Source organism: Botryllus schlosseri, chromosome 12 (genome assembly GCF_051294905.1).
Source record: "Botryllus schlosseri isolate E-star chromosome 12, Bs_hap1, whole genome shotgun sequence".
Taxonomy (NCBI): Eukaryota; Metazoa; Chordata; class Ascidiacea; order Stolidobranchia; family Styelidae; genus Botryllus; species Botryllus schlosseri.
The window spans coordinates 7,574,470-7,601,576 of record NC_137247.1 but is presented as its reverse complement, the minus strand read 5'-3'; the positions used below and the strand labels follow the sequence as shown (position 1 = coordinate 7,601,576).

Below are 27,107 nucleotides of genomic sequence, written 5' to 3'. Positions count from 1 at the left end.
ATATCTTTCGCATCGCATTCCGATATGCACGCATAAGTACACACAATAAACAATGATTCTTTCTATTAACGGCCACCATATTTGAGCAAATAACCACATATAACGGGTATATTTCAGGGTAAGTCATTGTGTTATTTTGTAGGTGTAATGAATCAGAAGTTATAGATAGAAAACGTTCAGCTTGTTTACTGCGGTCTGCGGTGACAAAATATTATTCTCACAGTTGTGTGACTCCTCGAGATTAACCGATATCCATAGATGTCTCCATAATTAAAACGACCACTGCATTAAACATCAAAAATTAGCTGTAGCTTTTGGGGCTGTGAAGTAGAGGAGAATAATTTTAACATCCACACAATATTGTGTGTAGTTGTCGGCCCAAAACGACCTGTGTCTTAGACAATGCGCTGCAAATGGACTATAATCCACAAGCCGGTATGTGGGAGACGAAAGTGCTAAAGTGAAATACATTGCTGTCTGATTGTTTGGCCGACGATAAATCGGCGTGAAGATGTTATCCAGGATCGTCGAAAGATTTGTGAGACGAAACGACAAGATTGGTGAAATTTTCGGAACGAAAAATATGAAAACTCCGCGTACAAATCATTCAATTCCAATCAACTGTGACAAAAGCGTTCATGCGCGCCTATATTTCTGTCTATACGACGTTTATGTTACGGGCAAATGGTAATCTTCAAACGCATCACCATGGGACAGTTGCCGTACATTTCGTAGTTTACATTGAAAAACACATTCATTTTCGTGTGCGCAAAACCGATTTCAATCCATCAGTCCCGAATTATTTATCGCCTGCGCGGTATGACTGACAGGTCAGATATATCTTATATAGTTAACGTATACGGAGAGTGTGCATATTTCCTGAGGAGTACATCAAGACAAAATTGTGGGACTGCGCATGCATGTTTCAAGTTGAATTTCCTGTATCACCAATTATTTGTTAATGGTCATTGGGCGATCCAGTAAGACCGAAGACTGTCCAAGCGTTCAAGTGTAAAGTTTGCTTCGTAAAAAGAAAAACCTCTGTATACAAGTTGGGATACTTCGTCCAAAGTCACACGCTCATAGATTGTGTATGGCCTTAGATAGTTTCGAACGGTACCTGCTTCTGATCCACCTCGTTGCACTGATGGCATTCGAATTATAAAAGATATCGCCGGCCATATACTGACACTCAGCGAAGATTCTGATCGATAAAGCATTCTCTATGGCTTTTCGAGTTTTAAAAGCAGGTGAAGGATTTCGGCTGTCTATTGTATCAAACCTGTCGAAGCATTTCGAGGTGCTTACTAACAAAAGGCGCAATCAACTTGACTGTAGTGATGTCGGTTGAGGTCGTGGCAGCCGTGTGGAAAAGGCATTCTTTCGAGGCATTCGAGTGAAGGTATTGATATTTTAAAATTGATATACTCCAGATTTCAACACAAAAGACGCAGAAGGAAATCGCTTCTACGGTGCCCTACTTAACGTTTTGTTTGAAATATCTGCTTTATTTATGGTCAAAAGTACAACGGTGCCAACGCCCAGGATATTTACCAGGAAAGGCCGCTAAGCTAATAATACCCCTGCGCGATGATTCAGAATTGCATTCGTGCATCCAACGACATATTCATGCCCCGCACACTGCTGCACAGGTATGTATGTTACCAATATCGTCATTTTTAACAAGAAAGTTTGTGATAAATATTACCAACCGCAACTCCTATTTCGGAAGGAACTTTTACGTTGTTTTCAGCACTAAATCCAGCATCTTCGTTGCAAAATCGAGAACCTGGGCATAGGATAACTTAACTTAACTTCATGAGTTATCCTAGGCCCCACAAGAACTAATAAATGGATACCGATATATCCTAACTACAGTTGGGATATTTTTGCAATTTCCTATAATGCCGCTAGAGCGGAGGTGTCTGTGCGAAAGGCATGGGACCATTATGCGCACAGTCCCGCATTCGTCGTCCTGTCACATATATCCGGTACTTTGATGAACCAGGAAACCGAATAAAGTGGGTTCATGTAAAATTTGTTCAGCCCTTTTGTCGCCGTTTCTAAAAGATTTGAGTCTGAAATGGATCGCATTCTCGAGAACATTTTGTGTCCTTTATTTGCCAGATTCCTTCAAAAAACTGGACAAAAGCGCGCTACGTTGAACGCTCTTGAATAGTTCAAGAACAGCCACAGTCAATAGTGTTCATTTTATCTCAGTGTAGGCTTACCTCCGCCTTAAGATATCAATTTTGCCTTAATAAAAGGCTTGTTAATCACACGATCCTACCACCGCATGGGCTGTATTGTCAGTTCCACGTCACTCCATGCAATTTCAGCAGGGCATAACCTTGACAAACGGGTCCGAATGCAGTGAACGGTAGCCATACCCCGTCCCATTGTCCGGGGCGACTATTCAAAACGAATCGCCATTGAATTCGCCAAAAGAATGTGTTGAAAAGAGAGCCGTGTTTCAGACAGAATCTTTGAAATATCGAGCTTGTAAAGGTCGCTTTACAAAACGGACAAGACAAGCAATACGCCCAATTCCGTTAATGTCGTCTTCACAGTCTAACTGTACATAGGTATTAATTGTTACTTATGTTTGGAGAAAATCGTTCAACACAGCGGACGTTCGCGATAACAAAGATCGCCATATGCTGTACAATAGATAACAGCGGTTATAAACTCAGCGAATCTACTTCGACAATAAATTGAAGTTTGCTTTCGTTGGCACAATTAAACAGGTCTATCAATAAACGAGCGCCCTGATTTTAAATTTCACCAATTGTAAAACATTGAATGAAGACTTGTTTACCTGAACGTCACGGCTCTAACGTGACCAAGCATCTCGAACAATACAAAGATCAGAATCGCGTCTGCAGTCGAGATTAACCTGGTCATGCAGACATTAGCCGGCGCCAAATCATATTTCTGGTCGCCTTAATCTTACATAGATACCCTAGCAACCATAGATATTCTTTTCTGACAAGTTGAATATTCAGGCACGTTCAAGACCCTGCAATGATTCCCGCCATAGAATGATGTCGACATCACTTTGACAGTTGATCATGAAATTCCCAAAATGTGAAAAGCGGGATCTTAAACCCCGAGTAGCAAGATACTGTCGCCATGCGAGAATCCCGCTGACATGGTGCATTTAGGCGCTGATTTTCACTACATATGTAGGTCGAACGTGGACTGATGTGTCATCAAGTCCTGATACAGTTAATTCAAATCCGGCAATATATATATATCCGAAAATCATTGGGCAAACTGGTCGAATAAAGTCAAATATGATGTAAAAGTGCGCAATATCGATTATGAAGGTATCGTTCGTTTTATGTGCATTGACTTGGAACAAAATATCATTTGCGTCACAATGGGTATTCGGATGTGAGCAATTTTTGACTGCGTCAGGTAAATGAGTAAGATACACAAAAACAACAACGCGTGCGTGCATCCTGCCTAAACAATCCTATTTGCATTACGGAAATGGTCCGGAACAATTGCGTCCGGTGACAGCGTATACCTATTGTATGCTGCGGTAACGCGATTTATATCCAAGCCACTGACGATGACACATGAACTAATCCTTCAGAACTTAACTCTTGGTTACTACAATACGATTACCGACTACAGCAGTAAATTCAGGGTAAAGGTTTGATTCACGGTGCGTTGATCCGTGAGATATGTTGAATATTGGTGACAGTGGGGTTGGCCGAACCGTCAACTCTGGCGATATCTTATAGTCAGCAGTTTCTGTTTTGTAAACACCTCATGTCTTGGAGAGGGACAAGCTTCATAAACGACTTCCTATCGATTACGAAGCATCAAGGAGGTAATAATAACCAAAGTTACACACATTGCTCAACTGTTTTGATTTTAAGCAGGCGTCAATAGTGTAAGAGAGTGTAAATTTTCCCTGACGCACATCCTTGGCAAACTGTTGTTTAGTGGAGAATAGAGTTAACCAAACAAACCACAAAGAAACTGAATCACTGCGCTCATAAACGACCAAACTTGGTGATATACGGGTGTGCTAGATTAATTGTCGAACATAATCACTGTGCTCCACTTGGAAATGCGTGGGTGATAAAACGGTGTTTAGTAGCGGAAAGCCTGTGAATAATGCCTTTTTGAATAGCAATTCCCGTGTCGGAGGCAGAAAAAGTAGATGATCCTTGCTACTCAAGATTTAAGATGAAAAAATGCTCGTGAAAATAATGATACATGCTAGACACCAAAACGCCAAGTGACTAACCAACGGGTGCACGCTGTCTTGCACCACAATGCGAGTTATAGCACTGGAGAGGTTATACGATCCACCCCGCCGGTGTTCTTTTACAGGATATGTTATCAAAATTTCTACGCCATTGCGCATTTTTATCCGGCCGTATATGATGCCGTGTATATACAAACGCGCGCCCCCTGATATGGCGTTAGTTTCCTTTATCGCAAAGCGGGACTTGTTGGTAAATGGACTCAATTATCTCTAATTATCCTCTCACTGAATGACATTTTTTAGAAGATGGCGAAATCGTTGCTGTTTGATGATTGAGCATTGCGCGTTGAATGAGAGGCAGTGTTAAACAAAAAAGTAGTTTTTGGCACTTTACGGTACTTTCATTTGGAAGAAACAACATATCACAACGTATCTGCAAGTCTGTGTGTAATCGAGTCAGGTTTAAACATTGTCGGCGCCCTTTAAGAAATCTCATTCCCTGTTTTCCTTTCACGTGCAACCAGATCTGACGGCTAAGATATATATCGTGTGGAAATATTCCAATTTATCGCTTCTTGACAGACAATGGGATGCCATCCACGCTGGATTCAGTTTCCCACACTGCTGGTATTGTTATGCATGGTGTAAAGTAAATCGCGAAAGTTCGGCGTACGAAGTAATCCTCTCCGCAAACCATCCATATCTCCTATTTTGGCGAGGGCTTCGGCATTCCTACGTGGTTAAGTGTAAGGCGGACAATAATGCGCTAATACCTTGATGTAATAAACCCGTCGCAGCACGACTCGCCGGTTCACAAAGGCTGGGCAATATGACGTCACGGTGCAATGAATGGGTCGGTCATCACCGAAATCTTATTCACAGCAAAATCCAAGAACCATGAAATTACCAGTATGATGTGATAATTGCGTAACGGTGGGTGAACTCGGCATATAGTATTGAAAACGGACTGAAAACTATGAAGATGGTAGCAATTAATTAAGAAGAATCGCCAATTACTAATTAGGTATCTGTCGTTGGGCAATAAGTTACCGAAATCTTGTAACACCATCAATTTTTTATTATGTTAGGCGTAATATTGTGAACTTAATATTTCAAAATGTGCCAATTTTGGTGCCTATTCAAGTGGGTGTTTTGAGACCATCCTTTGTAAGAATATTTCACAGGCTTAGCGAGATTGTAGCGAAGAATAATACTCTCAAATGTGTGTCTTGCTATTGAGATCAGAACAGGAGGTGTGGATGTAAAAAAAAGGTCCGATTCATGACAGATATCTTTTGAAATCCGATAGAGACGGAATTCCTGTCCATTTTTTTCTGATCCGATAAACAGCATATCTGCATACCGACATTCTTCGAGGTGGGGCTTACAGTTAGGGTGACTACGAAATTTACCAAGCCTGTCATAATAAAGTTTTATTTCGCACCACAATGCAACATCTCCCGATTGGTCAAACCGGGCTTTCAGCGATTCCAATCAACGCACCTCATCTGTATAATTAATAATTTTATCATCCGTGTTTCGTAGCGAAATGTTCAGGTCCCCATACCGTGGCAACAAGATGCCATATTAAAGGAGTGGACTGATCAATTGGTCTGAACTCCCCGAACGCGAAATGATATTTTCGATATTTCACAGAATGGTTTGATTTTTCTATTATGTGGTGTTTCGGCATTAATAGTCTTTTGATTGAAATATCTATGATATTTGCCAGGGAATATGCCAAACGACGACCCGGCGAATAGTGCGAAAACCCTTGGCAATTTATACGGAGTACAGATGATTGTTAATGGTGAGACATTTGCAATTGATATTTACCACTCTTGGCACATAGGGGAGTGACATACGCTACGTTTTAACTGTGTTGAATGAAATGATAGCATATACTGAAACACGGGCTATTGAGGCACGATATTCCTATGATCCAAACATACCACGGACGTATGCCGACGCGCTGCTCATGGACGTGGACCCCATACACGGGTCATCCCGGTTCATCGTACAGGTACACAAACCAGAGAATGGATACGCCAACGAAACAGAAAGCGAACGAAAGATTTGATTGATGCGTCAGGGCCGGTTACTATTGTGTTGAGCCACGTCACTTACGAATACGATTTGATGAGGTCATTTCTTTTGACGCTACCCGTCACATTCGTGCATCCTTACCCTACGACAAGGGGAAGAGGTGAGATATATCACGCAAAGTCAAACGGGTTTACGTGACACTGCTCGACTCCATAAGCATCGCAGATATGGATTGGTGCAGAGGTTTCTAAGCATTGTCGTTGGCTGGGTGTATCGCGGGACATCAAATCAAGAAAAATGTCTACGCGGGTCAAGAGCATAAACTTTGTCATACGCCGAAACCGGGAATAAGTAGGAATTTCGAAACGCAGATTTCAATAGCGTCCCAAAATACTAATGCGACGCTTATTGGCGTACTACACCTTGAAAACTATAAATGTTCTGGCATTAATAATGATCACTGATGAGGTCAATGCAATAATCGAGATTTTCAGACGAACATGCAGATTTTCAGATCGCAGGTTTTTACAATGGAAAAATAGAACGGGATGATCATTCATCTGGTAGATTACCGACGGATTGCATTTTATCAGCAGCATATCAGCAGGTCGATGATCAAAGCAGACCGATTTCACTTTACGATATCAGAGTATTAGCAGTATAAGGAGTTCGATAGAATACGCGGGCGGCTTATCGAACAAAGTCGACAGATTCATCAAACGGGATTGTTCAATGTTCCAGAGCGCGGTATTGGAACTCCCACCTATAAGTGAAGAGAGCCGATAACGGGTATAACGCGAGTTCATATCAATCCCAGAGCCGCACTCCGTGAATCATTCCAAGCCCAACCAACTAGAAAACCTGTCCTTTGTGATTTAACAATGCTCCCTAAAGGCCATTGACTAATCACTTTTTTCTGGTCAGAAGACCCAAATTTCATTTCCAAAGCAGCTTGAGACCGAGCGATTTCTTATTATTCCGACGGGCGTGAGAAAAGAGAGTCGCCATTTCTCGACAAAAGATCGGGGTTTTGAGTGTGTTTTGTGTTTAATTTCCCAAGTGCTATCATGCCGGTCTTTGTTAATCCAATTTCCAGTGACTGGTTTTCCTCAGAGACGCGCGGCCTTTGTTTGCGCCTCGCGTAATTTCATTTCTGGGCGCAATCCCGCGAGTTTTCGAAACGCCGAATGGAGACTAATGTCGGAACGCGGACCGATGACGTGTCCTCGCTGAGTTAATTACGAAAGTCGATAATGCGCGTGTATTAACTGAAAATGGTCTGACTTCCGGTGAACGTTCGCTACGGCGCTCTTCGAGGGAAACAGCTCTCTTGGCGTACCTTGTCAAATTCGAGCGCGAAGTCCTCAAAAGAAGCAAGTCACACATACGCTTTGACTGACGATCACATCGCTTTATGAATAATTTGACAGTTGTTGATATTATTGCAAATTGGGGGACATCTTATTATTGAACTGATGGATGAGTAATAATTGCAGTATTAGCGGCTATTACTATTGTTGTTAACATGATATTTGTATCGCCATCATAGCTATACGTATCGACTGTGCGTGAAAATCAACATCGTACGAGCATTTCTGACTATTATTAAAGGATGGCTTTGAAAGAGGATCACTGATAAAGAGGTAAAGAACCAAGTTAATGTCCTTACTCGAAACATGTGTGTTACTGCCTTATTGGGAAGCGGCACCATTTAGTGACCTTATAGTGTATGAGCTGCAATAAATTCCCAATGTCGAACATTTGTGGCTGTTGAAGATGGGTACGGGGAAAGGGTCACTTGGGAGCAGGTCGGCAACGCAAAAATTGTTGTATACCCCTGGTTTAGCCTGTCGAGTAGTCAATCTGTTCGAATACGTTATTAACTTATTATTAATATTTTTCTGTCTTGCTGGAACATATCTCGCAACGGATATCGATGGTTTGACTCTCCTTATTTGTAACCCGAGCTCTATTCAGTTACATGTACCTAATGAAATGCCAAGTTTCCCTTACGCATTTTGTTTGTCGTACATCCGAACAGTCTCCTGTTATCAATTATCCGAAACGACATACCCGATGCCCGTGACAAGTGATAAGGGCAATGTGTAAATATCTAACCGGGTTCGAAAGACGTATTGAAGCTCCTTACATATCGCAGTAATGTGCGACATGACATTATTGACAAGTATTTATCCGAGATCTTTTTTACATTCAATTTTGCATCTACTCAATTGAAACTAAAATAGGCTTAATGAAAGGCTTATAAGCGATGGATTATAGAGCCTTGGATTCGATGCTAAAGTCTGTCAATTTTATGAGACTTGAATGAATTCGATCATCGGAGTGGGAAATTCTTAGAATCTACGACACCCAATGCACCACAGACATATTCTCCGTACAGGTTTGATATCTTACCAATATGCCACCTGGAAACTTATGTTGTTTTGTCTGTTTTTCATAAGACCATGTGGTCACCAGAAGTGTCCAATCCACGACCGACATAGTTTCGTGGTTGCTGGTCAGGATGGATACTATCGATAACAGCTAACAATTCAAATTTTTTACATATGTATTAAACGAGTCCTTAGTACAGGAGTGGCCAACCTGCGGCCGTGAAAGGAAATTTGTACGGACTTCGACACGTATAGTTCTGTTAGTATGTGATGGCGGCCGTCGACATGCAAATTTAATTTGACTCACGAATTTTCGAGGTAATTTTAATTAATCTTGAAATTTTCTTCGCGCTGCGCGCGATTCAATGCCACTTCGTTTTTTGAGTTTACTATAGTACCGCCCTTTGCAATCCGAGGCCCACAGTACAGATGCGAAAAACAGAGAAAATGACGCGCCCCATATAGAAATGCCCACTTAGAATGGTGTGCTCCTCACGAAGGAAATTTGTTTTTGGTATACGTTTGGGCGATTCCAAAACCTTTCCACCATACCGACAATCCTGATGGGAGGTCAAGAAATAACAGCATGCAACTAATGACATGGATAATAACAATTGGCCCACCCGAAAATAAATCGTCATTTATAACTTGTCCTAAATTTTCGAAAACACTCCCTCTATGAACTATATACCGGTGAATCTGATCACATGGGCTGAAAAAGGATATATATTTGATAGTAATATGTGAAACTACTGATATAAATGACGAAATTAATTCGCGAATCTGCGATCATAACGGATCTTATTGCCTATTCATGACATGACCAATTGACCACTCGCGATTTCGGTGCGTGTAGTAACCCGATATGAAAAAGTAGCTTAGTCCTGAGTTCAGCGGTAAGAGACATGGACGACATGGGTATTTTAGGGCCAGTTAGTTCAACACTGCTATATGCCCTGCAATGCGGCCGTAGGCTACATCAGTAATCGAAATGCGGCCGTGAATAGCAGAAAGGTTGACCACCCCTGCCTTAGTGGAACATCAGTCGTGGGCGATAACACTAGTTGAATGCTGTCATTCCATACCCAATGAAACGCATGGGCGATAGAACAGTCGTGACCGACTCTAGACTTCATATAATTATTGAATTCCGTTACGTCCGCATGCATAAATAAATATACTCTTATGCCGAGTGTTAGTATGTCCGGAGTACTAATAAGACTTCATGACCTACCCTATATATTTTCTAAGAAAAAATTGCATCGCAACACCAGTCCATCGCTATTTTTTTCAGTAAATGCACTCGTGAAAAGTTCAAGCGTCAATTGATATGGGACAACGCTAAGCGTCACTGGTTCACAAACCCTCGTGAGCAGACACAAAAACTCTCACGTGTATTTGCCGAAAAGCGAGTCGCCATATCAGTAATCAAGTTGAAAAGTGATGTTTTCGGTTTGTCTCGCTGGCCTCCGACACATCGTTACGACTGAGAGGCATGTGCACGGTGACTAATCGTATAATTGTCGTTACGGTTTCATCGCATCTCAATGGAATCCCCCTCGAAAACGTATTCAATGACAGACATCTGGGTTTACACAAGAGAAGTTATTGTGCCCGTCTTAACACTGATAACGTCCGTGTACATTTACTGCTCTTATCGGAATTAACTCCCGGATAATAAGAGACCTTCTCCATTATGTGCATCTTGGAGTGAGGCGATGACAAATGGTATGGCATGGCATGGCATGACATGGCGCATAAGGACAGTGGTGCGGTTTCATGCGCTTATTGCAACATGAGAGAGAGAGAGTATTTATTTTCATCCAACCAAAATACATAACACACGGCAGTGGTGGTGGTACAGAAAATATGCATGCACACATTGCACAGTATTCGGTATTAGATAGGAATGATCGATAAGAACGTGAAGGTCATCTAGTCTGATCACACCAGCATCAAACAGGTACATTTTACTCTAAACATGTCTGTCCGTTTGAAAACCCCGGAACGCTGGGTTTGTGAATGTGGTTCTGCCGTGGTTGAACCCGATTTTAGAAATTTCAAATTAAAGACACGTATCCAATGACTTCATTTAAAAACTACTCCATGCACTGGATGGTATTTTTGGCAAGCGGGAGTCAGCACTGCAAGGAACGGGTGGCAATGTCGCAAGAAAATGTTGGTTAATTTATCATAATTATACAGCCCTGTGGTGTCACTCTTAGTGGGAAACCATACTGTGACTCAGTAGTGTACCTTGTATTTCCGACGGACTAGCAAGCCTTCCCAGATATTTTTTACGCCATATGTTAGAGTACGTTCGTCCATGCAACGATTTGCCTTTCGTATATATATTCGATGTGTGGCTGGATGGGTCACTTGGCCACCGTGGCTATAGATCTGATCCGCAGTATGGTATTGGGTAGTCGATTTTGAAGTGATAATCCAATCGTGGGAAGGTTTGTATATTACACAAGGCTGTTCTGCCGTAACCATAGAACTCCCAGTTTCCTGTTTGAGCAAGACAAGCAATACAACGTCCTTTCCTATTTCAAAGATGTGGTGTCGCGTTTTAGTGGACAGGTTAACAATTAAACCACCCCGGCGATCCACATTGGGCTCCATTGTCGCGTATTGTAAGCGGAAGAGGGTCAATATGTCGCGTTATTACATAGGATAGAAGTCAATACAACAAAAGTCACTTCATACAACACTCAGAAACCTGGTATCGAGCGGTATTGAGATTTAAACAAAAACTGCCTATTCGCAGGAGTGGGTCCACAATACATAAGTGGGTATAGAAAATGACTCGTCGCATGAATGCCTTGGAAAATGCCAGCAAACATAACATAAAAGCCGAATGGCCCTTCAGCCTGTTCCGACTCGGTGCCTGGACGTAATTGTATGGATCGCGCTTTGAGTGCATTCGAAATTAAAGATGTTTTACAGCACAGTCACAAAGGGACAGCCTCCTCCCTGGCTTTTAATGATTCCATTGAAGCGGTGCGCTTGTATACGCAGAGAAGCGCCGTAAAAGATCAGCACAAAAGGCCCCGATCCAAGGCGTCGATCGCGGAGAACCGAATGTGGCGGAATTACCTCCGATCCGGCGCAAAATAAGTCATCGCGAACGCGGAAGAATAAGGCATCTCCTGTCGAGTGTGAAATCCGAAAGAAAGGATCTTTCCACCGTGAATCAGTGGATATCCCGAGGCTCGCCGCGGAATAAAGCATTGAATGATCGCCTATACAGCCACTCATTCGCACAATAATAAGTCCCAGCGCAGCGGCTGAATCACAGCATTGTCTCCGGGATCCGCTATAATCATATATACCCAGAAAACGCTTTCATCTAACCACACACCATGCCCAGTTGATGGTACACATTATAGCCACATAACCGTTTCTCATTACTGGTGAGGATTTCATTATAGTACGATTCGTGGAACGAAGGCGTTATTTTGAAATATGACAATCGTCCAAGTTTAAGAAAGCCTCCGTGCTTGCGCTCTGCGTGCGCCACTTACATGGGCGGTGGACGTTCATCAATGTCCATTTTTGCATAGGGCTGACACGCACGGCGACCACGGTTTTAAGCTTTATTACCGACTTTCGGACAGTATTCCATATTTCAAACGACTCTACAGGAAATTTTCCGTGAAAGGGCCGAGACACGCCCGTTCACGATATGAAACCGTGCTTGTGAATGCATGTCCAAAAGGCACAGATTCAGACCCGTTACATCACGACTGTGACTAGTCACGGAGTTATGTGTCAGGGACCTGAATTGAAAAACGCTCGTGGCTTTGACACGATTCGAGAATCAGTTACTAGTGGCATCAAAGTCGTGCGACTAAATATAGAGTTGTATTTTTTCTACAAACGTGGTCTGATAAATATTGTCGCTATGTATAATTCATGCCAGTTCGCGAATTCGACCGACCCACGTATAAAGTACGTGAAAGGTTGTCGCTTTACAATGTAGATCCGGACTCATCGATCATATAACGCAGCTCGTGCATACGCCATCATCGCGACACTTTGACTGAAACCAGCCTCACAAAAACGTGTTGCGCTAATACTTGATGAGATGCATGATATCGGGTCATATTTTTCTATCATGACTCTGTCGGTGTTTGCATGACAGAGCCGTGAAGTGGCGAAATACGTGGAACACGGGACCTTCGTCAACGGACGCGCACATTCGTCCGCGAGACTGCGCATGACGAACGCAAATCCTATGTCCATCGATGAACAAATGGATGTCACGACGAAATTAATCGAACACTGGCCGTGGTTCTTTTCTGACTTCAAAATGTATATGGTTACATGATATCGATGAGTAGTATTTATGAAGGTAGTGTGTTCAATCACTCTGTAGACATCAACACTGACTACACTGTCATATACTTGCGCTCGCTGAGTATGCAGTGAGTGTGATACCATTTTATATAACTTGCATGGTTGCTACATCGGTAAACCGTAAAACCCAACATCACCTACACTCTGCACGAAAATCATGTAATCTATACCGTTGTCAACCCACAATAAAGTGTAAACAAGTATTCAGCACTTTCCGGTGACAAATTATGCTTTTACATTCTTTCCCGTTGGTGTACAGTACATGAGACCATTTCACATGGAGATATATCCCATGGGTGTAATGGGTTCTGCCATCGTGTACGATCCCACGTAGAAGGCATAAAAAGGTGGCACATTTAGCTTCATCAATTAATTACTTTGTGTATAAGCACCTATCTTCTATGCAGCAACGCTGCGCAAAATCTTTGTAAACCATGACAGAGAAGGATACTTTTAGTTGCGGCATTGATATACCGCAGTCGAAGACGAAGCCTTCAATCCTCCAGATTACGCTATTCCTGTTACGAATTGAAATGCTATCCCGACCGCCATTCGTCAAGTAACGCGAATCAATTTCATTCGGGTCGATGCAATTCATAGGTTTATCCAGATAAGAAATATTTTAGAGGCCGCAAAGGAAATCTACGGGATCGATCGAGTATCCAGCAAGCAGGCGTGATGGCAATTACTGTGGTGTTTGCTACGGACGCGACTCCTCTATATTATCCCCAACCGCGCACACTGATGGTTTACGGATCAGTACATTGTAAATAAAGACCTTGACAATCCATCCAGAAGCAAATCATCATTGGTTCAAGGAAAGACACGCAGTGTGCATATTTTCCATTACATTTAGTACGTATCTGAGCATCACCTCATGTCGATTCACTTCAAAGGACCGTTCAGATTAACATACATAGCACATATATTTCGCACCGCAATTCACAGCGGTGTGGAAATGATCAATGAAAGTGCTAAATTTATCATATTCATGTGGTTTTGGCCTTTGGGCAACATCACGCAATCCCCAAATCAGGACAACGAAGCAGTTCATTTATTCAGAATCGTGCACAGTCTGTAATAGCCTGTCATGAATTAAATGGGCTTTTGTGAAATCTGGTAAATTGCTAAGCAGAAAGAGTCACAATCTGTGTACCGGTATACTTTGTTATTAGAACCCTAAAAAATGTACTGTCCCTTTCCTTTCCAAATATGAATGCACAGTAGAAAAGGATTTACATGCATACGTACCGATCTGAAGGACATCTTTGACTTTTCCGGACTCCGCCATTGCGACCCCTTGTTCAAACGGGACTTCCATCCCATCCAATTCTGATGATGTCACAACTCCAAAAGTACTAAAGGGTCCGGTGTCCTCCTCGGTCGTGCGACTCTCTACGTCGGGTTGGACTCGGGAATTCGTGTTTTGGGTGGAGTTTGTGACTTCGGACGGTCTTTGCGACATAGACGCATTAGTAGGTGGCGTACTGTCGTCACAGGAAAGGGCGCTGTATCTTCGAATGTCGTTTTCGTACCGGGGAAACGACCAGTATATAAATTTTTGCATTACAGGTCCTGGCACCCTGGTACAGCGTTCTTCAACTAACTGAAATGGTGTGTTAGCAGCGCATATTTTAGCCGACAGATCCAACAACGATTCAGGACAGCACCGCTGACCGCCGTTGACACACGGCTTGCATTTATGTTCTTGGATGCAAGACCTGTTTCCCGGCCATGAAATGCCATCGCAGCTGGCGTCAAAATACCGATCAGAGTATCTCGGAGCTTTACGCGGCAAAATAGTACAGTTACGCCCGGCTGATGTATCGGCTATATCCGAAAAGAGACGTTTCATGATTGCACTAATCGTTGTCTATTTCATATGATTCTGCAAACAAAAAATCGTTCAGAATTATGCATGTGGAAGTAAATATAATCATTTCACAGTGCACATTTAGGTTACACGTGCTTTTCGGCACTGGCTAACTGCCATTTCTGAACCAGCTGGCTATTTTAAGACAATCTATTTTTTACTATGACCACAGCATCCTGATTCTTACATTCCATTCCCGAAGACTTGGGTTGAGCAAAGTTACTTGCACAATGATTGTTAAAACACTCGCCCGGGTTCACGTAATCGCCTGCGCGTTTTTTCTTCATTTCCATTCAGCATTATTAATATTTATTATTTCCAACGGCGCGACAACATGCCATTCATAAGCCGCTATCTCGTAGCGCCTCCGCCATGAGCGAAACATATGTCGAGAGTGACGAAGTGAGATAAACAGGAGACTAGCCGCGAGCGAGCGAGAGAAATGTTTTACAAATCAGCTGTGTGAAGGGGAAAACAGACCGAAAATAGCAATGCGTGCGCTTTACGTCTGGCGTGAGATGACGTAACGACGTAAAGAGCAACCGCGTACGCTACGTAGTACACAAGACATTCCAACTCAAATATAGTACGGTCTCCCATACCAAGAAAACAAGATATTGCAAACATGAATCGTATCGGTAAAATATACCATACATCGTGTTACTGCCTGGAAATGGTTACACCCCGCTGCTGTGTCCTAATGATTTGGATGACCAAATTTCAAGGGAGACATTAAGCTTACACAACCATATCGCTTCCTTTCCATCAGGAAAGATTACAGTACTTTCAAAAACGCAGTAAATCGTAGATGTATTGACTTTTTCACGATTTAATGGCGAAACGAAAGCTATCCGGAACCTTTGGGAATTCGTGACTTCATCCACCGGGAATGAAAATGAAACAAATCCATTACTTCACATACCGTACAGCAAGTCGGGCGAAGGGTAACAGCGATTTCTCGACTGGAGTCGACTCGAAACAAACTTACTTTATAACTTGAATGGAAGATATTCTTAGATCAATAGGCTGCGTAGGACGCCGAACGAAAATTACGCCGTTTGTGACTCGATTTATCGCGGAAATTGTGTCCGAAATCCAATATCTTATTGCAAGGGACTCGTATAGTGAGACTCAACATGAATTATGCTCATTGCTCACGCTCAGAAAATAAATGTATTCCTGGTTTGGGGTCAACGTAATGAGACCTCACCATAGCTATGATAAAGATAGACTATCGCCACCTACTGGCTGTAAAGAAAATGATACCGCGCTGATTTACAATCGTCAAATAACCAGAGATAGTATGTTCCCAAAATCCATGCCACACAGTCGTGATATTTTAGGTATTTTATTCCTGTTGCTGGCCGAGTTGTGCGATTGATAATTAGACTTCTTGACCAAGTCGTTTCGATTACTATCGTACGTTTCACAGTGCCGAGGTCTTCCACTAGTTTGAAATCAGCATAAATCAGCATATCCCTAGATTTATTAGAACTCGCGTATCTCGCTCGGTGAAAAGCTCACCCTGGACTCATCCCCTCAAGCTTGATAGGGAGCATTTTAAGGCCATAAGCAAGCATCTGTTGGATAATTCCGCTTGTTCTAAAAATTATCGAGACGACAGATTTTGGGTCGTCAGAGGGGGCCGTTCACACTTTCATTTCTGTGTCTTGGAGCCGACTTTTATCAAAATGCCCCAGCCAAGGCTGTGTCAACATAATGAGTACATTGAACGATCCCTTATTCGAAATTTCATGCTAATGACGTCATATTTTGTGATACGATTGTTGATATACAATGTTCTTTCCAATTCTCTACTAGTTGCTGACGATTACCCCTGATGAGTGTCAGCCGAGAATATTCGGGTTCATTCCAATATGAATATACTACTCAATTGTTTGGAATTGTAAAATAATGGACGGAGCGATAGAACACGTTCTGTCACATAAATTTGTTAGGTGGAGAACACCGGAATTTGCTGACTGCTAGACGAGATGCTTTATGCAAGAGATGACCAGGTGTTCTAAAATGTACGAAAACTACGGGACAGACGGACAGTGGAACGGGCGACTTATAAACTGTGTCATCATTTCAAAAATCCATGAATATCTCAAAGTGGTCATCATTTTTTTGTTTTTGTTTTTGTTTTGGGGTAATCATGGTGTTTGTCGACTACTATGGTCATTTACATCATGCCGATATTCTTCTTATTTTCCGTAACTGCCGACTTATAGCACGACCCACCTCTAGGCTTTTGTAAGACACCGCTGATGCGGTTGAGGTGGCCAGGAGGAGCCTAGGTAAACCTCCAACATTTAGGTCTCGGAATTCGGAAGTCGACCTCCGTCGGACTCGAACCCGCACCCATTGGTGTTGCAGCCGCTGATTATACCACTACGCTATCTCGCCACTTACGGTCATCATTTTGCCGTCGTATTGCTACAACGAGTTTTAGTAATCATTCGATATCTGTCTACTGATTGAAATAAAATGGATAATAGGTTTCATTGTCGATATTTTTTCGCATATGAAATCTTGCATTTAGACCGAGGTAGTAGCTAAATTGAAAGACTGTAGGCCTACTTGGTCGTTACGACATCATCCTATCTGTTCATTATCGCAGTGTGCATTGCGTTTCTTGAACGGATGAATATAATAGAACCTCTGATATTATGCTGACGAATTTTATAATGCGTGGTTTGGTAACGAAGCAGTTTCATAAAAAGACTTCAATCCTGCATAGGTTCGGATATACCTCTCACTGTGTGATACATCTCTCTCAACAAATACCGCACCTGCATAAGTCATCATTAGAAACAGGCCTGGCCACTTCTTAAAATCATTAAGGCTGAGACTCGACATAATCTGTTTCAGGACACATCACGATATCCCCAAAGCGTTGCACTATCGACGGTCGGATATAGCCAGGACTCCACTGGGAGTTGGTGGCAGAATAATAATCTCGGGAAAAAGTCATTCGGGTGGATCTTGAACGATGTGTGTCCGTACTTTTTTCGACAAACACAACGTTCCGTTCAAGCCGGAATCGATTGCATTATTCCTTGGGGCATACAAAAAGCTGATGCAAAATGATGTATTGTTTCGTTAACTAAATCACAAGCGCAGCTTCCGTCCTCAAGAGAGATCCCACGGTCTTAAGGAATGGTAGGAGAGGTCTCGGTCGACTATGACGTAAGCATGTCAAGGAAGTGCCAACTTAAATGCGGATACCATTCATTTGCAGTTCACTGCCACTGGGTCGGTGATTACGAACCATTTGTATTTCGATATCACTAACCTAGGAAAGGGTCACTGAGTTACTTCGGTCCGTTATAACTCAGAAAAATAATTTACGGTCGCTACTATACTCGCACGAATCCATCGCAATCAAGTCGTAGGCAACACAAGTTTTAGGAACCTCGCCGTATCCTGCGGTGGTCATTAGCGTAAAGTAGATAACACAACATTTCTCAGTGGTACATGTAGTTCCTCGTGGCTATATACGTTCATATGAATCTATGTATCTGAATATCAATTCAAAGTGATGTCCGAATAATGAATCTTGCCAACTGCACCGCAAGTCTAAGCGGTATCTGGCACTACCATGCAACTTCTCAATACCTCGAATGCGGGGTAATCGTACGCACTTCATGTTATTTACACCATTTGGTACTCGTGTGTCACTACTTATGCGCAATGCGCAAACTCTTGATGGTAGTTTAACCTCATTCCGTGAAATTATCTTTCAAATGTTATGCTTGTGCTGATCATATTATGAAATGCGAATCGCATGGCCTAAAAACGAAGTGCAGTGTGACAAGTGAATCACCAACCTTGCGCCGTTAATGATGAAGCAATTCCGACCGCGTTCCGCGTAGATTCTAAATAGCCATAAGAGCGCGAAATTCGATAGTGCCCTTCAATGCCCTTCTTCGAATCGACCGTGAATCGTTTGTGTAGCAAATGTTGATGAAGTAGCCGGAAAAATTGTACAATTACCATATACTATATCCCTTCAGCGCTGGAGTTATATTCAATACCCTTCGGGCTGTTTATACTCTCCAGGCGTATCGCAGTTTTCAATTTGCCGTGGCCTCATTTTTATGGCGGTGACAGTACTTTCCCTTGTGAACACGATACATAAACCAATGCATTAGTGTTCTTCCGGCTTCAGTGAAGTGAAGGTAAGATGTAGCGAGATGTAAGATTTTGGTGTCCAATGAATACCTCGATCACGTCTGCATTACACTCATTTGCACCTAAACGTGTGTATCGCTGACGCGATCATCTCAACTACCAGACCATTGGGTTAATTAGTATTGTAAAGTCATTCTGCCATTTTCGCTAGTCTACCATTCGTTCGAGCCCGTACTATTCGTATCGGCTTCATATTTATCACCCGTCATAGATTTTAGATGGGCTACTGCTCAAACAGCCAATGCTGTTGGAATCTACGTGGGACAGAGATGAAAAAAGCGACAGAAGAAGGGAGACACCCAAAAGATCAAGATCTCCAACACTGTTACGGTTGCTCGTCATTCGAGCATGCGACACAATGGAAAACGACAGTTTGCGTCACTTTGATATGTGGCTACACAATCCCAAAACTATCCCTAACCCCAGGTGGGAAGCGCCGTAGTGGTATAATCCACAACAACAACACCAATGGATGGTGTGTTCGAGTCCGACCGAGATCGACTCCAAAATTCATACCTAAGTGTTGGAGGTTTATCAAGGCTACTCCTCGCCATCTCATCCGCGCAAACGGTGTCTTAAAAAGTTTAGCAGTGGGCCCGGCTACAAGTCGGCTGTCGCTATAAATGGCTATTGTAGTCGACAAACACCATCAATATACCACGAATAAACAAAACCCTAACCCCAACCCTAACCATGGAACTAGCCTTTATCCTAACCCCAAACCTATAAACCTAACCCAATCCAAAATCTAAATTTTACCCGCATGCTCAAGCATCACATATGATATCGCATGTTTATAAATCCACGTATCCACTGTTATATCGGGCACTGGGTCGAGGTGGATGCTAAATTGAGAGACCATACTTGGAATTTTCGATAACATCTTGTCTATTCCGTACATTGCATTGTGACTTGTGCATCCCGCTGTACATTGTGTGATATGAGGGGATAGAAATATTAGAACCGCCGCAGTTATAATTATGATTATTATAACGATCTAACCGCAATTGGATAGCTTCAATTGGTGGGTAAGCTTTCTGGTTTTGTCAAATTTCCGGTCGCGCTTAAGGGACTCGACAATGACATCTAACTGATTTGAAAATTACAAATGCATTTTGTGCTGATCTCCGCGGCGGTACTAAACAATACTAGCTTGTCGCCGTTGTAACGACCGACTTCAAAGACACCTGGTGATCGAAGACCTTCTCTGGCAATTCTCGGCGCCGTGACATTGTTCTATTCGTCGATTACATATATTCGCTGAGGGTGAGTCGAAATCAAATTATCGCTGCAGGAATTGTTTATGTTAGCGTTATACCGCCTCAGTTCCCTGTGGTAGGGCTAATATTCAAATGTCACACGGCATTTGTCTCATGCGACAGTTTGGAGTTATTCGGACACTTCAAACGATACGGTTAACGGTCTGAAATTGCAAATAATAGGCCTATATATTATCATTCATTTTATGTCCATCGCGTAACGACTGTGGTTTGAATGACTAGGGCAAACGACATCGACTGTGGCTTCAATCCCCATTAATTACAACCTAACAAGCTGCATTGTGGTACATGTTTCTGTCCAAAGTCCTAGAGTTGAGAGAATTTCAATGGCTTGGGACTAGGGCTGGGCACAGCGATCCGAGTACTCGAGTCCGATTCGAGCATCAACAGTAATGTAATGACATTATTCGAGTAGTGAGAGTCGAATTGCTCGAGCAATGAAAATATAGCCCTTCACCATAAGATCTAATTTATTAGCGAGAAAAAGATACATATTTTCCGGCCATTGGGTTGGGACTTGAGAAATCGATTCGTGATATCACAATGCCCAAAACATGTAGCCCAGTGACTTCCAACGTGGGCGTTATCCCCCCTCCTCCCATCCAGTGGGTGAATTTGAGAAAAAAGGGAGATACCAAAGGGGGGTATAGGGGAGAACATGTTAGACCGTCCAGTGAGATATATTTAATTTACACGACCAAATATGCACGTGAAGGCTGCGTCCGAGACACGGAAAGACTTGTCTCTGTTTTCCCAGTAGATATCATAGCAAGCAGTGGTAGCGGGTCTTGAGAACAAAAAATAGCCTACCTCACGTAAATTCTCCGTATAGGCCAGTGCCTTCCAACGTTAACGATATCACCCCCTCCCTCCCAGCAGGCGATTTTGTGAAACAAGGGGGCGACTGGGAGGGGGGCGAAAATGTAAGAAAGTCCAGTGAGATGTATTTAATTGACACGGCCAAACATACGCGTGAAGGCGGCTTATTCTGCATATGACTCAGCGTATAATATAGACTATTGGACACCGGATTTATATGGCCTTTTTTGGTAAATTCACCAGAGTTGTGTGAATAAATTTCCCGTTTATTTGTTCTCTTCTACGGATCCGTAAATATGCGAGGGGATGAAAATTTGTGTCGAGATTGATAAGGGGCGATCAGACGAGAAAGTTTGGGAACCAATGAAATGTAGCCTATTGTAGCAAAAGCCACCCATACTTGTACAAACTTCTGAATTTCCAATGAGCGTAACTAGAGCTAGTACTAGAACTACCCTATTTTCAAAATCGTTACCTAGAACTACAACTACTCAATTTTCAAAATCAGCAACTAGAACTACTCAAAAACCGTTAGTTGACCATCAACTAACTAAATGGGTGGTTTGCACAAGTCTGCCTGACTAGCTTTACTGGTAGTGCTACAGATTACAACACATATATGATATGCGCACATGTGGTAGACTTTTGCTTTGTGATTCACTTAAAATTAGGGATTCACCGAAGGCTTGCAGATTACCGTACGGCGGACCTGCACATTTTACGGCCCGCGGGCCAACTACGGACTATACGCGGGAATTGCGGAGAAAAGTCTGAAGAAAAAGTAAAATCTGTACCAAAAGACCCTGCTTCATGTTGATTTACGAAATAATTTGAATTCATCTTCGAGCTTTTTCCATTTTGAAAACTTTTGTTTCACTTTTTGCAAGAAACATGGTTTTATAATAATGCACATTAAATCATTTAGCGTTTTTAGGACGCGTGCAAGGGATAGCCGCTCCCTGACGTAATATATATTAAAAATAAATTCGATATAACATGCATTAAATTAAGTCGGGATTATGACATAAGCGCACGACTGAGACTGCGAGAAGACGAATTCCGCCCGGGATATGTGGACCAAGTTGTAACATCCCATAAATTTTGGTGTCTTAATAGAAGGACGTGCCTAGGGGTTGGTGTGATTAAAAAGAGTTAACAATGTTTCTTTTTTACCATTGTTTTGAATAATTACGTAGGATAAATATTATTTTTGTACTTTAACTCTAAATTCTTAATTGCCTAATATAGTAACACATCCACCAAGAAGCTTGTGTTAACCAGGTAATTCATTATTTCAATTTATAAATAATTAAAAATTAATACACCGCCGAATATGGAAAAAACTTTTGACTTAGCTCGCCAACGTATTTCCTGCCTGTCATTTTCAGAAAAAATAGTTCTCCATCTGTGACGTAGGGGTTCCCAAGTCATCAAAGGTCAAGAACCGCACAGAACTGGATTTGGTTCTCCTAGTCAACACCAGTGTTGGGATGACTCGAGTCATGACTTGACTCGAGTCAGACTCGAGTCACCTTTTTCGTATGACTTGACTTGACTCGAGTCACTTTGCGAAAATGACTTGACTTGACTTGACTCGGCGCTTCAGAAATGCGGATTGACTCGTGACTCGGAGCAAAATTTACGAGTCAATTTCAAGTCATTAAGTAAAAAGAGTCGATTAAATCACGCTGTCTTATGTATATTCACTGTTCAGGTCGTTCGCAGATCGCGATACGCATGTGTCACTTGTGAGAGCAACCAGTATTCACTGATTGTACGTTTCACTGATCCTGCATTGTTACATCATAAATAAATTGAACGCAAACGAAACGACCACAGCTTACGTTGTCTTAGTAGCAGTGGATTAATCTAATAGCAACGTATCTTTGTTTCTAAGACGGCTCAGGGCTTGCTGCTTACATTGCGCAGTATACTCACCTTTACCAATATGATTTAAATCGAACAAATATAGTTTATTCGTTTATATTCTCACTGACGTGTAGATGGGTGGTTGTATTGTACCACATCAATTTGTTCAACTTCTCGATGCTTCGTATTCGATCCTCTATATTGACTGGTTGTATAACAGACCGTAGCATGTAGCTGTACACTCATTATTTTATTAGCAGTTCTGCGTATGCGTGTGCGATACAACACCTTTTTGCATGTACATTTAACTTTATATTTGTTATTTGATTCAAGATAAATGTCCAATTAATCTGTCCTTCACCCAGTTAGCAAAATGTAATGATTTTGATTCATCACTCATACTTCGAAAATTCAATTTGACTTGAATCATGACTTGACTCGTGACTTGACTCAAGTCACTTACAAAAAACGAGTGACTTGACTTGACTCGAGTCACCTTTGAAAATCGATTGACTTGACTTGACTCGAGTCAAAATGTGCAATGACTCGAGATGACTCGTGACTCGAAGGTAGTGACTTGATCCCAACACTGCTCAACACGTTAACAATCGTCAACGGTAATCGCCAGCAACTAGTAGAGAATTGAAAATAATATGGTGTATCAACATTCGTATCACAAAATATCACATCAGCGGAATGAAAATTATTTTAATTAAGACGAACAGATGACATTGTGGTACGATATTTAATATACAATGTTCTTTTCAATTCTCTACTAGTTGCTGACGATTATACCTGACGAGGTTCAGTCGGAAATATTCAGGTTCAGTTCAATATGAATCTTTTCATTACTCTTTTCGTGCTCTTCGTTCGTATTTCGCCAGGTCTTTAATGCGAAGACGACATGAAAACAGCGACGTATGTGGGAGGAGGAGCTTACATAATGGGGTAATGCCGTGACTCGAACCATGGCCTCCCTCGCCATCGGATTTACCGAACTCCGAATCATTACGCGAACTTCGTCATGATTAAGTAATGTTAACCTATGTATCTGCCATGATGTAACCAGTTCAAGTTCGATTTTATTCATAAAATTTCATCACTTCAAAACATAATAAGACTGCAATACAATGAATGATAGGAAGATGCCGAACGACCAGGAGTATTCTTTGAGATCAGACACTCACCTGGGCCTCGGCGATGTAAAGAGGAGGCCTGCACACTGAATGAAAGTAAAATGGGTTATTATAAAATGGAAAGCGATAAAATCTGGTGGCAAGTGACGGAAGGCGAGATCGATATGTCAGGTCGTTGTCTGCTATTATTATTATTATTATTATTTTATCTGTGGCTCAGGGCTTTTTGACTGCCAACTATAATTCTTACTACTGTAATCAACTTTCATAAAGTTTATAGATTATAAAAAAAATCGAAATAGGATCGTCTTACTTTTAGAGCCCGCATCTCCATTACACACACACACACACACACACACACACACACACATATACATACATACACACACACACACACACACACATGCACAGTTGCACACACACACACACACCCTTTCCGCAGCGAACTAAGCCCGGTGTCACCCGATTCGTAGATGTGGCCGTGTTAGGTATCGGCGAACTTATCCGTTTATGTTTGTCGGCTTATACCATGCACCAATAGCTACTTTAACTGCTGTGAAAATAAGTATGTATAAATTCACTGGGCGCGCGAATTTCTTTTCGAGTTTATGTATAAATTTGGTCGATGATATTGGTACTTCCATACATAGCATACACGTGATCAGAATTCATCCTGGAGCTGGTGGAAATGATGTGTTCAAAAATTTAGGACACAATGCCACACACTTAAGACTCTTAATGAAGTTTCGGGTGGCTCCGCATTACTTTGTGGAAGCATGTTGTTATTTCGTGACCTCCAATGAAGATTGTCGCTAGGCTACTTGAAAGATTTCAAATTCGTATTTCTTTACGGGATGATGTGCTTTCCTCTTTAGGTCGCATTCATACCGGGGAGCTCAGATTTCAAGGGCGGAACTATTCATTGCCGTCATTTCGGAACCGCGCAGTCATATCAATATCTACGGTTTCGGTGAACAGGTGTCGGTCAATTTGGATTCTAGGTGCTATCACCGTCGATATTTCTGGGAGCACACTTCACTTCGCGGAGTCGCAGGAGAACTTGTGGCGAGACAGCGTAGTGGTATCATCCACAGCGGCAACACCAATGTGTTGCGGGTTCGAGTCCGACCGAGGTCGACTCCAGAATTCCTACCCAAGTGTTGGAGGTTTATTTAGGCTCCTCCTCGCGATCTCATCTGCGCAAGCGGTGCCTTATAAAAAGCCGAGAAGTAGGTTGTGTGCTAGAAATCGACAGCTATACGGAATAAAAATGAAGAAAATCGGTCTGATGTAAACGACCATAGTATTCGACAAACACCATGAATACCACAAACAATAACCAGGGTTTCCAGGAAGATGTTGGTTGCGATGGTTGTCGTGATGAGAAAGGTCTACCTATTGCTTGTTAAGCATGCTTGGATGCGGATTGCTTGACTAGCCAAAAGCGAGTGCTGGAAAGGTGCTGAGCAGAATACTTTACAACTTGATATTTTCACCGCGTGGTGACGCAACAGGGTCTAAAAATGAGGCGTGTATGTCACTATATGTGTGCGAGAATTAACTGCATGAACTTTGATCAACCATCTTTGCGACACCGGCCGAGGTCGACTCCAAAATCCCTTCCCATGTGTCGGAGGCAATGATATATATATATCATTGGTCGGAGGTTTACCTTCGCTACTTCTCGCCATCTTATCCGCCTAAGTGGTGTCTTTAGAAGAAGTGGGCCGTACTGCAAGTCGGCAGATACGGAATCATCATGAATAATATCGACCTGGTGTATATGATCAGTTCATTGTAGTTGAATCAATGATGGTTTTGAAAATCCTGAAAAAATACTAAACCAGGCAGTGACGCATATCCCACTCACCTCCTGACGACCAGCATATTAAATCTAACGTATCTATATTGGATGGCCTATAAATAGATTGACAACTGGTTTTACCGCAAATCTCGCCGTCAAGAGGGTAGCAAGATCGATATTCGCTAGCTTGTAGCCAGCAAGAACCCATCCGCTGAAGAGCAAAACCAATGTCCGTCCCAAGCCCGGAGGATAAATGGCCAGGGTTGTAATAGGAAATATTTCATATGTAAAAACTCCAGGCATCATGATGTGGTTCATTGCGCACCGATTCGCTGTGCAACGATTTTGATACTTGGAAATTACGGAAGTCTCGTGTAGGCCGATCTGTTAATGTTTTACTCAAGTCATACCAGACAACCCTAGTTTTATACCAGGGGAATAACCATGTAGGTAGAAAAGTCTATATCAGAGGGGGGGCAACTTCTCCAGTCGGCGGGCCGGATATAGGAAAATTAAGAACTTGGCGGGCCGGATTGCTGAATCAATACGTTATTCGCCCAATTATCCACAAGGAATAAATCCTATTAAATGAATGTATTTTAACGACGGCAATGTAACTTCAAAGCCATTTCTCGCCCATAATGACGAAGACAATGTGGGGAAGCGGGTGGCGCAGTTGGTAAAACACTGCAGTCACGACACCAATGGTTGCTGGTTCAAGAGAGCCGAACTCTTGAAAGATGGCAGCAAAAGATCACGTTGAAGAAGCGAAAGCAAAAAAGACATCTGACCTTATTGAAATTCATGTACTGGGCGCAAATGAATATAATAGCGATAAGCGCCAGTGATGTCTTGATAAAACAAAACAAAACAAACAAACAAAACTAAGACAATGTGGATTTGAGAACAGCATTGTCATACAGGCACCACCATGTCTGTTTCTCACTGATCAATTGACACACGGTGCAATTCATAATTAATATTTCAAGGCGTTCGATAAGCCCGGTAACCCAAGTTTACCAAGATATCAATTCATTAGGGTTTAGTAGGTGACGAGATAGCGTGGTTGCTAGTTGTTCAAGTGATATTTCATCACTTTGTAA

The 27,107-nt window shown here is 42.2% G+C and overlaps 1 protein-coding gene across 1 annotated transcript in view; it reads right to left on the bottom strand.

Annotated features, from left to right (window-relative positions):
* The window catches only part of LOC145452483 (zinc finger SWIM domain-containing protein 4-like), a 34,991-nt gene extending 19,951 nt beyond the window's left edge, over positions 1–15,040 (bottom strand). The window contains exon 1 of the mRNA XM_080330665.1: positions 14,278–15,040. Coding sequence (XP_080186791.1) covers positions 14,278–14,881 — 604 coding nt within the window. The 5' untranslated portion in view covers positions 14,882–15,040. The remainder of the gene's footprint in view (positions 1–14,277) is intronic.
* Positions 15,041–27,107: the final 12,067 nt, after the last annotated feature.